This window comes from Aquarana catesbeiana, linkage group LG08, assembly GCF_042186555.1.
Source record: "Aquarana catesbeiana isolate 2022-GZ linkage group LG08, ASM4218655v1, whole genome shotgun sequence".
Taxonomy (NCBI): Eukaryota; Metazoa; Chordata; class Amphibia; order Anura; family Ranidae; genus Aquarana; species Aquarana catesbeiana.
Genome location: NC_133331.1, coordinates 142,245,887 through 142,260,623, shown reverse-complemented (window position 1 = coordinate 142,260,623; position 14,737 = coordinate 142,245,887). Strand labels below are relative to the sequence as shown.

General features: G+C 39.4%; 1 protein-coding gene across 7 annotated transcripts in view; it reads left to right on the top strand.

Moving 5' to 3' along the window:
- The window catches only part of PPP3CB (protein phosphatase 3 catalytic subunit beta), a 136,315-nt gene that overhangs the window by 84,045 nt on the left and 37,533 nt on the right, over window positions 1–14,737 (top strand). For 3 of the 7 annotated variants that reach the window (XM_073596505.1, XM_073596501.1, XM_073596504.1), the window contains exons 11-13: window positions 2,141–2,167; window positions 7,823–7,907; window positions 13,489–13,586. In XM_073596505.1, coding sequence (XP_073452606.1) covers window positions 2,141–2,167; window positions 7,823–7,907; window positions 13,489–13,586 — 210 coding nt within the window. The remainder of the gene's footprint in view (window positions 1–2,140; window positions 2,168–7,822; window positions 7,908–13,488; window positions 13,587–14,737) is intronic. The other 4 variants (XM_073596502.1, XM_073596506.1, XM_073596503.1 and 1 more) reach the window with 2 other exon arrangements.

The following is a 14,737-nucleotide window of genomic DNA, read 5'->3' as shown; positions in this document are numbered from 1 at the left end:
CATAGTAATAAAATGGGGAGCATGTACATTGAGACATGTGGCAATGATCTGCAGAGACTTGGAGCCTGCAGATCATTGCCACAAGGAAGAAGGAAGCCCTAGGAACAGCAGATTTTTTTTAGAGGAAATTTTTATCTTAAAGGAAAAGTATAACCAAAGCTATTTTGGCTGTACTTTTCCTGTACATCACATGAGTGCAGTTGGTTCTGCATGCCTGTGTCCGGTTTTCAGCAGACAGTGGGCTAAATCTACTGTAGGCTGACATCACTCAGCCGATCCAGGCTCGGGAAAGATCCCAACCATATGGTCAGGATCAACCCAGATGCCTGGACTGGCACCTGGCTAAGGCAGGCCATACATGGGTCAAATTTTGAAAGAATTTTCTTTCGAAAATCTTATCTAAGAATTTTCGTTCATATTTCACACCATTAGTGGGCTGCAGCAACAGCCGATTTTCATGCGGCAATCAAATTTGAGTAATCGGACATGTTGGAAATTTTTTGAAAAACTAAAGATTTTCTAACAATGATGGGAGAATCATGCGAGAAATGTAATCGAAAAAGAAATGCGCATGTGCAAGAAAAGAAAATTCCCTGGAAAGAGAAGATTCCCAGCCATGAAAATTCTTTTCTGTAGCAACATTAGGTGAAATTGAAGGCTTGGTTGGCCGAATTTCAAAAATCAAAACGCACAAATTTTCTGATTTTCAAAAGAAAATTCTTTCGAAATTCGACCATGTATGGCAAGCACTAGTCTCTCAACGATCCGCTAAGAGCCTGAGCCAACCCCTCCCGCCCCCCTCCACAGCCCAGTGCTCCAGTGAGCGCTGGAGGAGCAGAGCAGAGAGCTGCTGACTGACAGGGCTCTCTGCTCAGAGTGGGGCAAGAGAACTGAGCGGTCAGCAGTGTGAGCTCTCTATTTTTGCTGCAGAGTCACTGGGGGACAGGTGCTGCATTAGATCGATGCTGCATCCACCTAGGTGAGTATAAATGTCCATACTTCCCTTTTAAAAACTAAGGGCACAGATAGATATAGTAATAGATATAACCAGGAAGGTTTAAATGTTTTTCAGACATTTTAGTAAATCCATTAAAGCTCAGATCATTTCCTATTTTTTAACTTCTCTACCTAACTAAACATTTTCCAAAAATTCGGATCACAGTATAAATCTGTTTGTGGGCAATATATTGAGCTTTTACTGATCATTTCAATTTGGAAAAAAATAAAGCATTCAACAAGGCCCTATATTGTTGTATAACTGTGGGTGCATTGCCATTTACCTTTACCAGTATAGATTCTGATATTGATACATTAACCATTTAAACTTTATTCAACATATCTCCCTTTCATTTGTAATGTGCCCTTATAAATGGTAAATGTCCATCACAAGTGTTTGGAAAATGACTGTTTTAATTACTGGCCACAGTGTTACTGTTTACATGTACTCCCAGATTTACTGAGCTGCATTATGGGAAATGTCCTGCTGAATAAACTTTGCTTTGTTAAGCTGTCCAATAGTTTTGCATTGATATAACTGTACATCATTTGATCACTGCTCACAATCCAGCTACAAGCTTCTCACCTCCATTGTTATGTCCACATTTTCCGAACATCCAGTCTTTATTAAATTTGCCATCCTCTTCTAAACTTCGGTAGCACCGCTGACAGTTTTATAGGTCCCTGTAAACACAGACTTTAAAAATGATTGTGGTTGTGTAAGTTATCCCGTGATCCGAAAACCTTGTGCTGCTGATGGCATGTCCATTTCTTAACTTTGCTTCTAGATTTTGTACTGTACCTCCTTAGATATGCTGTTTTTTAACCCCATTGCTAAAGACCAGCAACAAATAACAGCACATTGTTGGCCGTGTGACTTTGAAGGGGTTAACACTGCAAATATTATTGTTTCTCACCATACTCTATACTATCTCATTCTAAACTGAATTAATGTATTTACTCCTGCCATTCTTAAGAGTCCTAGAGCTGTAGGTTCCCATTTTTTGGTTTCCCTTCTCATTTTTTTTGCCAGTCCACCTTCATTCTTGCTGCTGCCAAGTAAAATATCTTTATTTTTTTATTTGTCTCACTCACCTATTTCTCCATCGTTCACTTCCTTTTTTTCTGGACTCTCCATCTGAAGAACGACTCATATATGGCAATAGAAAAGGTACAGACCAGACAGAGCACCATTGTTTTGAAATATGACTTCCAAGTTTTTTTTTTCCTTTGGAGTTGCTACACAATACATTTAAATGATGTCACATGTCAATTTTATGTGTAGCCTTTTTTTTTTTTTTTTTTTTACTTGTCCCCCCTCTTATTAGTATTTTGGTTTTTATCGCTCACGTTTTTTTCCCATGAGCATTTGGATATAATTTGCAGTTTGCATTCTTCTGAAGTCATATTCCTAGACATCTGTCTTTCTGTGCATGGCATTTTCTCCTCTGTGTTTCTTTCCATTCTGTTCATTTGTATATTTCCATCCTCTGTCTATATCTAACATTCCATATCTTTGGTCCTGCATGACTAGGGGAACATTTGTCTGTTTTTTGCTTCATGGTTTTAGTAATGGCCATTTTTTCCTTTACTTTTTCTGCATGTAAAATGTTTCAGACAATACTCACTTTATTTAGATCGTTGTTGTTTGTGCGGTGTCGGGGAGGGAGATTAACTAATTGTGTAGAAATAAGTTAAAATAACTAAGATGATGATTCTATTTTTTAAGCTGAACCCTGGGTTAAAAAAAAAGAAGCTCAGCATTACTAAGGGTATTGGAGGAGGATGTATTACTTACCCCAGTCTTCTTTCTAGCCATCTTCAGTGCTGTCCTCTTCTCCCTGGTGCTTCAGTCCATGGGCAGTTCCTCTGTATCATCACATACAATGCAGGGCTATTAACCCTACATTGTACGTGGAAGAGGCAAGCATGTGACAGCAGCTGAGAGCTTCTTGGAGGCTGGAGATGGATGGAGGAAGCCTGCTAAAGCCAGAAATAATGTAAGTAATACTCCATATTCCTGTACCTCTTAGACTTCGTTCAGCTTTAATTAAATTATAACTCCAACCAGAACATTTTAGTTAGTTTTATGTAGAGTGGTGGAGCTATATAAAATCTATCAAAAAGTTTTATTGGTATGTGTCCCAGTTGGGGATATTCACCCTTACTTCCAGGTAATGACTGGGACAGGAAGTGAGGAAACTTCCCCTAAATGGTGATTAAGGCAGCAATTAAACCTGACAGAGGGACTGACACTACTCTCTTCAGAAGTTTTTAATGGAGTTCTGGAGTTTAATACTGATAGTTTAATGTAGCAGTGTTCATACCTATAACATAGGGGGAAACCCCATTCCCTCTGAAAGTTCTAATCCACTTATATTTCATTTGAAAAAATGGTAGCAAATTGTTGTCCAATCTTAAGGCTATCATTGTTAAAACCTAGAATGCTGTTGATTTTTCTTTACTTTGTATTGTGTTATGTGTGATTTGACTTTGAGTCCTTGGTGCAGTATAAAGGCTTATTTACATGTGCATTCTGCTGAGATTGTGAAGGGAGCCCCTATAAGTGAATGGTAGTACATTGGCAATACAGACTCACCTGCACATCCGAGTTTGACAAGTACGTAGGGACAGGCGCACAGGCTGTGTCCAGGCGCCTGTTTCCGTGTACCTGTCTAACTCGGCTGTGTTGGAGCGTCCGTACAGTGGGTGCACTCCCACTTGTACGGGCTGCCAGTATGCAACTCAGTGATAGCAGAGAAAAAACAAATGGCTTTATAGGTTCTACAGGGCTGTCAATGTGATTGAGTCCTTAATCTAGGAGCTAACATGTTGATTATACATATACCTTTCCAAGAGTTGTTTCTTAAGGACAAGGATATTAAAGGCTGCCTATACATGTTGAGATCAAGTCAGCCAGCTTGGTTTTGGGCAGCCCAGTCCTCCTTGCAGGTAAGGAAAACCTCTACTAAGAAAATACATAGGCTGCCATTGCTAAACTTCTTTTTAAGTTGCTATAGTCTGGATGCTATACTAATGCAAAGGCTGATTTGAAACAAATATTCTGTGTAAGCTTTTAGCCTTTCCCCTGACTTTACTAGCTGCATATTTGTTTAGCATTATTGACTAAACATATTGAGGTCAGAGACTGCCAGACATTTCCAGGAGGGGATCAGCAAGGGCAGCCTCCATTTTTTGTTTTTTTTTTTTTGTTTTAGAAGTACAGGTGTATTTTACAAACATTGTTCCAAACCTTTATGCCTCGTTCACACCATGTACAGAGATGTGAGTTTTTCTGCACCTGTCGCTGCAAGGACACAAGGAAAACCATTTTCTGTATGTGCCCTGTTTACAATGTGTGCAGGTTTCTGTGCAGAAAAAACTGATTTGACATCAACATTGTGGTGTGAACAGGGCACATAGAGAACAATTGTTTTCTGTGTGCTTTTGCAGAGAATTCATTACATATCTCTGCACAGAAAAAAACCTCACATGACAGCAGTGTTATGGGCGGCGTGAACAAGACATCTAGAAAATAATGGATTTCCTTGTGTACTTGCAGAGACCTATGTAATAAATATGCACCTCTCTGCACATGGTGTGAACAAGCTTTTACAAGTCAAATCTGTGCATTTTTTCCTTCAGTTTTTTTGCATGTATGGTGTGAACGAGATCTTAATGAAAGACATTCAGCCACAAAATCATAATTGCAGATCAAGTAGCAGACAATGTATGTGGTCATACAGTGACTATGTATGCATAGCCTACTTTCATTTTATGGCTACGTCCATTATTTTGATTATCTTGACTCTTTATTATGCAATATGATGATAACCACTCACAGTAGCCACCTTTGCCCCACTCTGTTTGCACAAATGTAATATTCCCAACGCACTCATTCCTGTAAACATGTCTGTATTCAAGCATAAGTGCTGAAGTGACCAACGATCAGACCCTTGTATAGTCAGAGGAAGTAATGTAACCAGCACACCAGGATCTCCAAAAATAGGTCCAAAACTTTAATCCGCGATCACATAATTACAGCCGAATGCGATTTTTCGGGTTCACGCAGGACCCTTTCATCGGGCATACTCCTTGCTTATACCCCTCCCACACTATGGAAATCACAGCAAACAGCTGTATCATAAAATAACAAGATTCCATACTTTCAATAAGAAAGTTAACCACATGATAACCATCCAGACCTCCGATATCCTCAGTAAAAGGATTTTTTTCTTTTTGGGTTTAAGCATCTGAATGCAGGTTCACAACTTAGCCACAAAGGCTAGCCCTTCATTGTCATCATTTTCATCATTCTCTATCCCCAGTAGCCTGTTGACTTAAGCTTGCAATAGATCAAAATTTGGACAGTTCAGCAGACCTGTTATGGCATGTTTTGTTTTAGTTTTTTTTTCCGATCAGCCTACCGGCTAATCAGAGACCAAAGGGGGGGGGGGGGGGGGAGCTTTCTATGGCCACCTTTACTTTTATTCTACAACCACAATGCACAAATGCATAGTCAAGATGCCTCAGTAATAATTTGTTGGAGTAGAAATCTGTTGAGAGCTAGTTCTGTGCTCCTGCCCAGAACAGACCCTCCTCTCTGTAAGGAAAATGTAAAGGGTATAATACAGTAGAAAATTAATGATATACTATGATGTACTCTCACTTTTCCTGAGAACCATACAAGACCTAAAATTAGAATGCCATTCATGGTGATGCTGCTGGCACTGCAGGAATAAGACCCAGAGTGCATACCATTCCAAAACTGTGCTTGATTGGCCCAGATTTGGTCCATGTAAACTTATATCTTTATCTAGTGGTACCCTAATGATTTGTGCTTCTGGGCATTTCGTCAATATAATTCAAAACCTAACCCCCCTGTTTTTTTTTTTCTTTCTTTTTTTAAGTTTTAAATAGATTTGGGAATAGTCAAAATGGTATTTATTTTTTTTTTTTTTATCTCTGTCTGACGCCATATTGTGAGGATTGCCCCTTAATTCAAGTCACTGTGTGGTCTATACAGGGACGCTCAGACCTCAGTAAAACTTTACCCACTAATGTGTTTCATCTGTGTCCCTGTTAAAAGGACTCCCATGAACTGGAAGTTAGGGGAAATCTGCCCAGTAGTTACACATATGGCAATAAAAACCTGGAAAATGATTTTCCCACTGTTTCCAAAAAAAAGAAAGAAAAAATTTGGAGTTGGGCTTTACCATGAAGCAATGCTGTTCTGAGAGATATCTTGGGGCTGGAGTTGACCACTTTATAAAAAAAAAAAAGAAAAACCATTGTCGTCTGTGTTGTTTTATCCTGACCAAAAGGGGAGAGTGTTCATTGTCATGATGGTGGGTAATTATTGTTGGCTAGTGCTGATTGAATACAATGCTTTTAAAGAGCTTTTTATAGCAGCTACATGCTTGCACATACTTTTAGCTGCGGCGTGAATGTCCCTGAGACCCCTGGTGGTACTGTGTGTATGACTTTTGAGCTGAAAGCTATAGTCCTGAGCACAGTGGAGAGTGCTTTCAGTTAGAGAGGCTGTTCTCGGCTGTATAAAGTCTTCTCCATAATTTGTCTGAGCAGTGTGGTAGAGTGGTCCTGATGCAGAATTCTGTATATACACAAGAAACTGTTTCTCTTTTGATTCAAGCAAATGTTAACGTGTCTTGTCTGAGGATGTGGAGGGGAGTCGCATGTGGAACCTATGTATTCTGTATGCCTCAAATTTGAGGGGTCCTAGGTGCATACACAAAATGTTTCAAAGCAGATAAATGTCCATAGGGGTGTATTCTTTAAATTTTAGAACAGAATTGGCCACATTGGAAGCACAGAGAGAAAGCTTCTTTTGACAGTTATATTGAGATTCATATGCTATTGCCAAGTGTTCTTATTGCCCCTAGAAACCTGAAAGATTTGTCTCCCTTTCACTTCCAAACCTGCTCTGAAAAGAAACTACAGATTGGAAGGTGAAAATGGTCATCAAGAGTCATTTGCTTAAAAGAATATTTCATGCATGAAGCTGTTCATGCGTAAAGTTTATAGCATACACACGACTATAAGTTACATGGTTTATACCAATGTTTCTCTACTCCAGTCCTCAAGTACCCCAACAGGTCATGTTTTCAGGATTTCCCTCAGATGAAACTGTTGCAGTAATTCCTAAGGCAGTGAAACTGATCAAATCACCTGTGCAAAATTAATGGGGAGCCTGAAAACACGACCTAGTATTGGGGGGTACTTGAGGACTGGAGTTGAGAAACATTGGTTTAGACCACAGGTTTGTACACATCATGCATACAGTGTTTTTACTACTTACCACTGTTCATATGCCAACCAAATTCTCTGCCCTCCTTGCCTCATCATGATGCCAGACAGAGTACAAGAAAAAGCAGGTCAGACAATGCAGGTTAGGCCACATTTGCTTTACCATATCAGCAGCATATATACTGTTTTATGTAATCCTGTTTCACACATATCTTTGTGCCTATTGAAAGTCATTTAATGTTTTTAACACATCAACTTCATTATCAAAATGTCATCTGTTCATATTTATAGCTACAGTGTATCTAAACTTTAACAGCAAGAATGTTTGTTTTTTTGTTTTTTTTTTTTACCCATAGTTCAGCAGTCTATTTGGTCTGGTTTGTTTTATATTTTGCTTCTACTGGTGCATTTAACCGATGTAAGTTTGCGAAAAACAAACTTTAAAAGCGTGTGGTGGCGTGTTGGCAATTTTTGTCAGATTTGCATATGATTCTGTGTAATATTCTCTCCAAAGAAATATAAATTCCTGAGCTTGAGATTCTTCTTATTCAATTGAAAGTAGGTACAGCTGCCGCTCGTAAAGAAATCATCAGGAACAAAATTCGGGCGATAGGCAAGATGGCAAGAGTCTTCTCTGTGCTCAGGTAGGCCAACATGTTTAGTGATAGCCCTGAATAAATGATGATGTGTTTGAGAATATTTCAAGAGAAACTGTCAATAATATGGGAAAAAATGGAAGTTGAACTAATCTGTTATCGTTTATGATTTTCAGGAAACTGTATGGGTATGTTAATGGGAGTGGGGGAGTCCTATGATTACTCTGCGTGTAAAAAAGTAAAGGCTGGGATAGAATGATTCGGCCTGACACCCAACCTAAACTACCCAAAGTTAGCTACTGGTCATTTATTCCACTGGACCATTGTATGCAGTGAATTTGTTTCTGTTTCAAGAGTGTTATGTACTTGGCAATTTTGAAAGTTTACATTCACTTTCAGGGGTGATTGGGTGGTGTAGAGAGTAAACCGTTAGCAGCCATACTCTGGTTGCAGGGCTGTTCCACTCAGCAAATATAATTAGCCCTTTGCCTACTGAAACAGCTCATGCATTCAAAACGGTCACTTGTGTTTGCAGATGTCTCTGTGGTATGGTCGGATCTCTCATTTAAAGAGATAAGATGTAGACCTGCTGTAAGTCATAATATAACGTTTTGAAAACAGACAGATGGAGTTCTGGGTTGAATGGCAGTTGGGTATAAAATGGATTAGGTGGTCCGTTTACATCCGATCGTGCCTAGAGAAGAGAGGACTGTGTCCGCTCTGCATTATCGGAGCAGACACAGACCAGCTGTTCAGCGGGAATCAGTGCACAGATTCCTGGCTGAGCAGGCGGACTCCAAAAGAGCCAGCCCCCTGAGGAAGGAGCCTAATACACTTTTTCTCAGAAAAATAAACTCCCTAGCACCCTAAGCTAAAGTAGAACCCCACCCAACTACATACTTAAATCAATTGTAAAGTCTTGTTTTTTTTTCCTATAAAAATAAAACATGCTATACTTACCTACTCTGTTGCAGTGAATTTTCGCAGAGCAGCCCAGATCCTCCTCTTCTCTTGTCCCTCTTCGGTGCTCCTGGCCCCTCCCTCCAGTTGATTGCTATGGGGGTACCCGAGCCGAGTCACCGCTCCCTGTGTCTATTCAGACAACCCTAGACACAAATGCCGGACTCAGCCCCGGTGCCAGCGTCATTGGATTTGCTTGACAGCAGCGGGAGCCAATGGCTGCGCTGCTATCAATCTGTCCAATCAAGAGCTGGGACCTCGTGGAGACAGGGAGAGCGTGTCTCTGCTGACAGAAATTCGGGGCTCAGGTCAGTAAAACAGGGGGGCCGGTCACTACAAGGTGGTTTTCACCTTAATACATAGGATGCATTAAAGTGAAAAAGCATGAGGGTTTGCAACCCCTTTAATGCATAGAATGGATTAAGTTAAAAAAAAAAAATCTGAATTTACAATCCCTTTTAACAGTCCATGATCACGGCAGCCTCCTGCAGTATTTACATCCTTGGTATACAAAGCTCTGACCTGCCTGCACATTATTTTCCCATTGACATCTTTGGGGGAGTACGCCTAATGTCTCTACAGTTCCATATATATCTACAGGAAATTGCTGCAAGGGGCCACCAGCACCCAAGGAGATTTTTGCACCTAGAATGTAAACCTTGTGGGGGGTCGCTGCTGTCAATGAGAGGGGAGTGTTCACCAGGCTGAGAAGATTCTAAATAGGTTAGCTTGTGTTGAGGGGTGATTATGTACTTTTAAAAGACAAAGGCAAGTTGTCCACATCCCCTGTGTAAGCCACATATACCCAGATACATACCAGAAAGCCTGGATAGTTATTAACTAGTTTAGCGACACTCTGAATAAGGATTAGGATTTGAATTGGATAATAAGTTTTCTGTTGAGCTGGCCATAGATGGAGTGTTTTTTTTTTTCCCTGCAGCCATGGGTTGCAGGAAAAAAATCGCTTGATTACCTCAGTCAGTGTTGATTGGGGAATTCCTCCCGCAGAGCCATTGCATTCTCCTGGCAGTGGGGTGGGAGAAGCCATCCCCACCGGGAGAACAGTGATTATTGCTAGCGGCAATAAAAGCCGCTAGCAATAATCGCATGGAAAATCCGACAGGCTGGTTGTACCCAAATTGATTGCTCAACTTGGTACATTCAGACGATTCCTGCAGAACGGGCCAAGATTTGATCCATCTATGGCTGGCTTTAGTTATGTAAACCCAGATGCTTTCCCTGCATCCATTGTATTTTTGCACTAGTTTCATTAGCACTCGAGAAACTATCAAATTTTCATATAGAGATGTGTGTATTTATGTATATATATGTGTATGTGTGTGTATATATGTGTATGTATGTATGTATGTATGTATATATATATATATATATATATATATATATATATATATATATTGTTACCCTGAAAGATTTTTCATATCTCATAGATATGATGTGGGTTAAATAAGAGTTCTTTTCGATCAAGAGTGAAAGCTTAAAATATAATAACATTTATTAGGACACAGTTGAAAGTCTAGCTGATACACAATCGTCTATCTATCGCCTTACACCAAGGAAGAAAATATTAGGTTGAAATAAAGTATTTACATGAAGGAATACAGGGTATATTCCTCAATACAGTAATCTACACACATATTTAGTTACAAGTAAAAGGGCATTCCTTTCCCATAATTACCCATCCTTACCAAAGCTCCTTTCAGCTCGCTGGTCTATCAGAAAGAGAGGCGTTACGTCCCCCTTGGCTCTGAGTATATCAAACCAAGCTGATGTCTCATTGGTTGGCCTAGCTTGGATCATGATTGGAGGGCTTACTCCATAAGTCGGCCCCCTTTCATGCAAATCCTTGTGACTATGTTGGCCAAGTGTGTTAATTGTATTTCCCCAGGAAGTTAGGTCCATTGCATATCCCAGCATGGCACCCTTTCAAAGGAGTAGGTGTAGAACAATGGAATTGGCTCTCCCTTGTTTGCATATACAAGCCTCTGCTCTTAGCAAAAGCTTAAATGAAACCCTTTTTGAAATATATTCATTATTACAATATTTTACAGTTATTAATGGAGATTTCACATAAACTTATAAGGCAACTATATATATATATATATATATATATATATATATATATATATATATATATATATATATATATATATATATATATATATATATAATAGTTTTGTATCTTTTTATCACAATGTTGGGGTACCTGCTGAGGTACTCATACAGTGTCCTCATTTCCATGAGACCAACACTAAAAACTATTTAGCAAATACAATACATACTGATTAGGTCATTGAAGCAAACTGCTGACCAAGTAAAATTGTATGTACAAGTGTGTGTGTCAAATATTTTTTATATAGTTTAGTTTAAAGTAGTTTGAGATATACCAGTGTTTAATTTGCTTTTTTAATTCATATCTTTGTTGTTCCTATTACACAAAGATGATTCCCACCACACTCCATGTGACAGAAGACTTTGCTGTAGATTGTCATACAAATCACTTGTAGAACAAATTCAGCTGCATGATTCTGAAGAACAAATGGAATGTTCTCATTGTATCAAAAATGTGTGACCTATTTTTTTTTTTTTATCCTGAAAGTATAATATGGCTTCATTTACTAGTTAGTATTCTGTTTTATGGGAACAGCTAACCCCAACGTGATATATTTCTCCTTGGTTACTTACCTTGGATTGTGTTGGGAATGAAGCTTGTGCAGACATCCGTCGTGGGAATACACTAGCCAGCATTCTGCTGCTGTAATATCCACACTATAAGTTCTGACTGGATCACTTACCAACCATGCAGCTGATGGGTGGGTACAATGCTCAGGAATGCTTTTACTCATTGACTGAAGCATATCCTGACACCTTGCACTGCATGCCTGCTTTCTTTTGGATCCTCTCCTTATTTTTTGTTTTTTTGTATTCTTCTGCATTTAGATTTGAGGTAAGACCTGTGCTCTTTTATTTACTGTTATGTGCCTCTCTATCCAGATCACTTGGCATGAAACTTATACAGTTCTTTTTCAACCGAATTGGACTAAGTATTTATACTGTCTTAAACATCAGTGCTAAGTTCTAGAGCAGCTATACACTATATTGCTGGGTCCCATAAGCTAAGCTGCTGACAATACTCTGGGTAGGCCTGGGTTCTCTTCCACTGATTACTCAGGTGTGAGGATTGGTTTAAGTGTTAGGAGTCTTGCATGTAATTCACTCTATGCTACAGAGGGATGCATAACTAGGCTTAAAGTGGATGTAAATTTCATTCATGAAATTTGAGCTGGGCACATATATCTGCAGTGTTTTCTTATCTCTCTTCAAAGCCCTATGTCCCATAGCTGTCTCCTGCCTCGTTCTTCTGTTAGCACGAGAACTTCTAACAAGCTCTCCAACACATGAGATAAAAGCAGCCTGAGTTTTGTGTTGGGGAGGATGCTATAAATAGATTAGCAGAGTTCTGAACGATTCCACCAACAGAGCTGAAAGTCTCTACCTATGAGGAGAGGGGGGTTTCCTCCAATCAGCTGTCTTGGCTGTATGTCCAGGCTTCGCTGCAGTGCTAACCAGGAAGAGAATATTTCCTAACGTGATCTGGACATTCTAAAGAATATATAAAGCTGAAGACAGCAGATATGCATGTAAAAGTTATGTAGGGGGGTTTGTTTCATCCCTGTGTGTATATGTGAGAATTTACATCCACTTAAATTTTGTTTTGGCAGGTTGCTACTTTAATGTTCAGCAATACACACACTAGATGTAATAATGGTCATTGCATTTAAATCACTGATGGCATAAAGAAAGCATCTTTAAAATATAAGTTACATTTGTTAATAATATACACCCTTTAAGAAGTTGGCTAAAGAATAGAAAAATATTCTTAGAGGAAGTAAACCCTGATGGGTTTTACTTTCTCTTTGTTCCCCTGCAAAGTAAAAGCATAATGAGCTAGTATGCATCGCATACTAGCCCATTATGTGGCACTTACCTGCAAACGAAACCCGCGCCATCCCTGCTGGTGGCCGCATCCATCTTCACCCCTCTTCCTTCCAGGGCCGCGGACTTCAGCTCTAGGACTGGCCGGAGTCGTGTGATGTCACTCCTGCACATGCGTGCGGGAGCCATCAGTCACAGCACTTGCTAGTGAAGGAATGGCTCGGAGGGCCGTTTATTCACAGTGCATGCACCGATTACATCATTGGCGCACTACAAGGTAAATATCTCATAAACGGCGCACATTTAGGAGATATTTACAGTACCTATAGGTAAGCCGCCTTATAGGTTTACCTATAGGTACAAGTTGCACAAAGGGGTTTACAACCACTTTAACTGCTAAGCTGCAGGGCCAGGTCTTTAGAGAGACTCTAGTTGCCAGTTGGCTGCCATTGATGAGGAGCTTTGTAAGGTACTTCAGAGAAACAGTGTAAATATTTTTTTTTTACCTCCTGCTACTTTGGTTGGCCCTTTATTTCTTTCATTCAGAAACTATTTCAGCATGGGGTGACAATGCCATATGAAAGTGGCAGGGTGTTTTCTAAGTTTGCACTCTGCTTTTGAGATTGTCTTTATATATTCCAATGTTTTGCTAGTTTCTGCTGACATTTGGACAATTATTTCAAAACCCTCATTTTTGTTTCCTTGTATTTCCTAGGGAGGAAAGTGAAAGTGTGTTGACGCTGAAGGGTTTAACCCCCACTGGAATGCTGCCGAGTGGAGTACTGGCTGGAGGACGGCAGACTTTACAAAGTGGTAATGATAAAAAAAGCTTACTATACCTCAGGTGGATTGGGGCACACCTCATTCCCTTTCCAGTTCTACAGCCAATGCATGCTGGGAATTTCAAATGCTTTTTAGCTCCTGTCTCAGTGGCTAACAATTAAACATTGCTCAAGCTTTCCCTATGCAATGGAAGCTAGCAATTCATACCACAGGTACAAACTGCAACAGCTTACGTCATCCCCACCTCCTTCCAAGCAAAACCTACCTTTCCTGTGCTCCCCTCTTGCCTCTAAAATTTCACAGGTCGGTCTTTCCTTCGGGTGACAGAAAAAGAAAGTGTGTTGTTACAGCGATAATGTACTGTAGATGCAGTGCTTTAGCAATGATATTTATTTTTTGTCACATTTAAAAAAAACAGGCATATTTCCTGTCAAATGAAGCTAAAATTACAATATTTCACAAAGGCTACTATGCAGTGTTTGGTTTTGTACCCTGGTATTCTGTACTAAAATGTGTTCTGTTTTTTTTTTTTCTAATGTAAAACTAATATCTTTTAAACTTCCTTTGGTGCTTGGTTTTCTCTATCAAGGTGTAGCTAATTCTTCTGGTTAGTCTTGTCTGTCTAGTCCTCTCTTTATATTAGTTTATAGTTGTAGTAGCATATGTAGAAATTGTCTTGTGTGTCTAAACCTGTGCGTGGACATCTTGTATTTGAGGGATGGGTTTTCTGTTGCACATAAGATGCATAAGATGCGTTTTTATTTGCACAAGGTTTATTGTATTATCAGTATGGATGATCAGTAAAAAAAAAAAAAAAAAGCATATACTATATAAATCTTGGGATGAGCTACAGGATTGCCTAATTATCTGAAAAGGGAAGATTGGAAAACATTTCTGGTGTGACCGTCAGATACCTGACTGGCTGCTGGTAACATCTTATCGGATTCTCTAATGTTGCTTGAAAAGGCTGGCATGATATTGAACTGCACTGTATTTATTTCTGTTATTTCTGCAGAATAATGTATTTTGAGTCCTATGGTCCTCAGCGCCAGGTGGTTAGAACTATTTATTTCCATTTTTAGAAAGTAAAGGGGTGTCTTTTTTTTTTTTTTTTTGAGTTGGTATACCATGACCCAGCAACCAAAAGAAGTCTGTTACTTTATAGAAATTAATGCAATTTC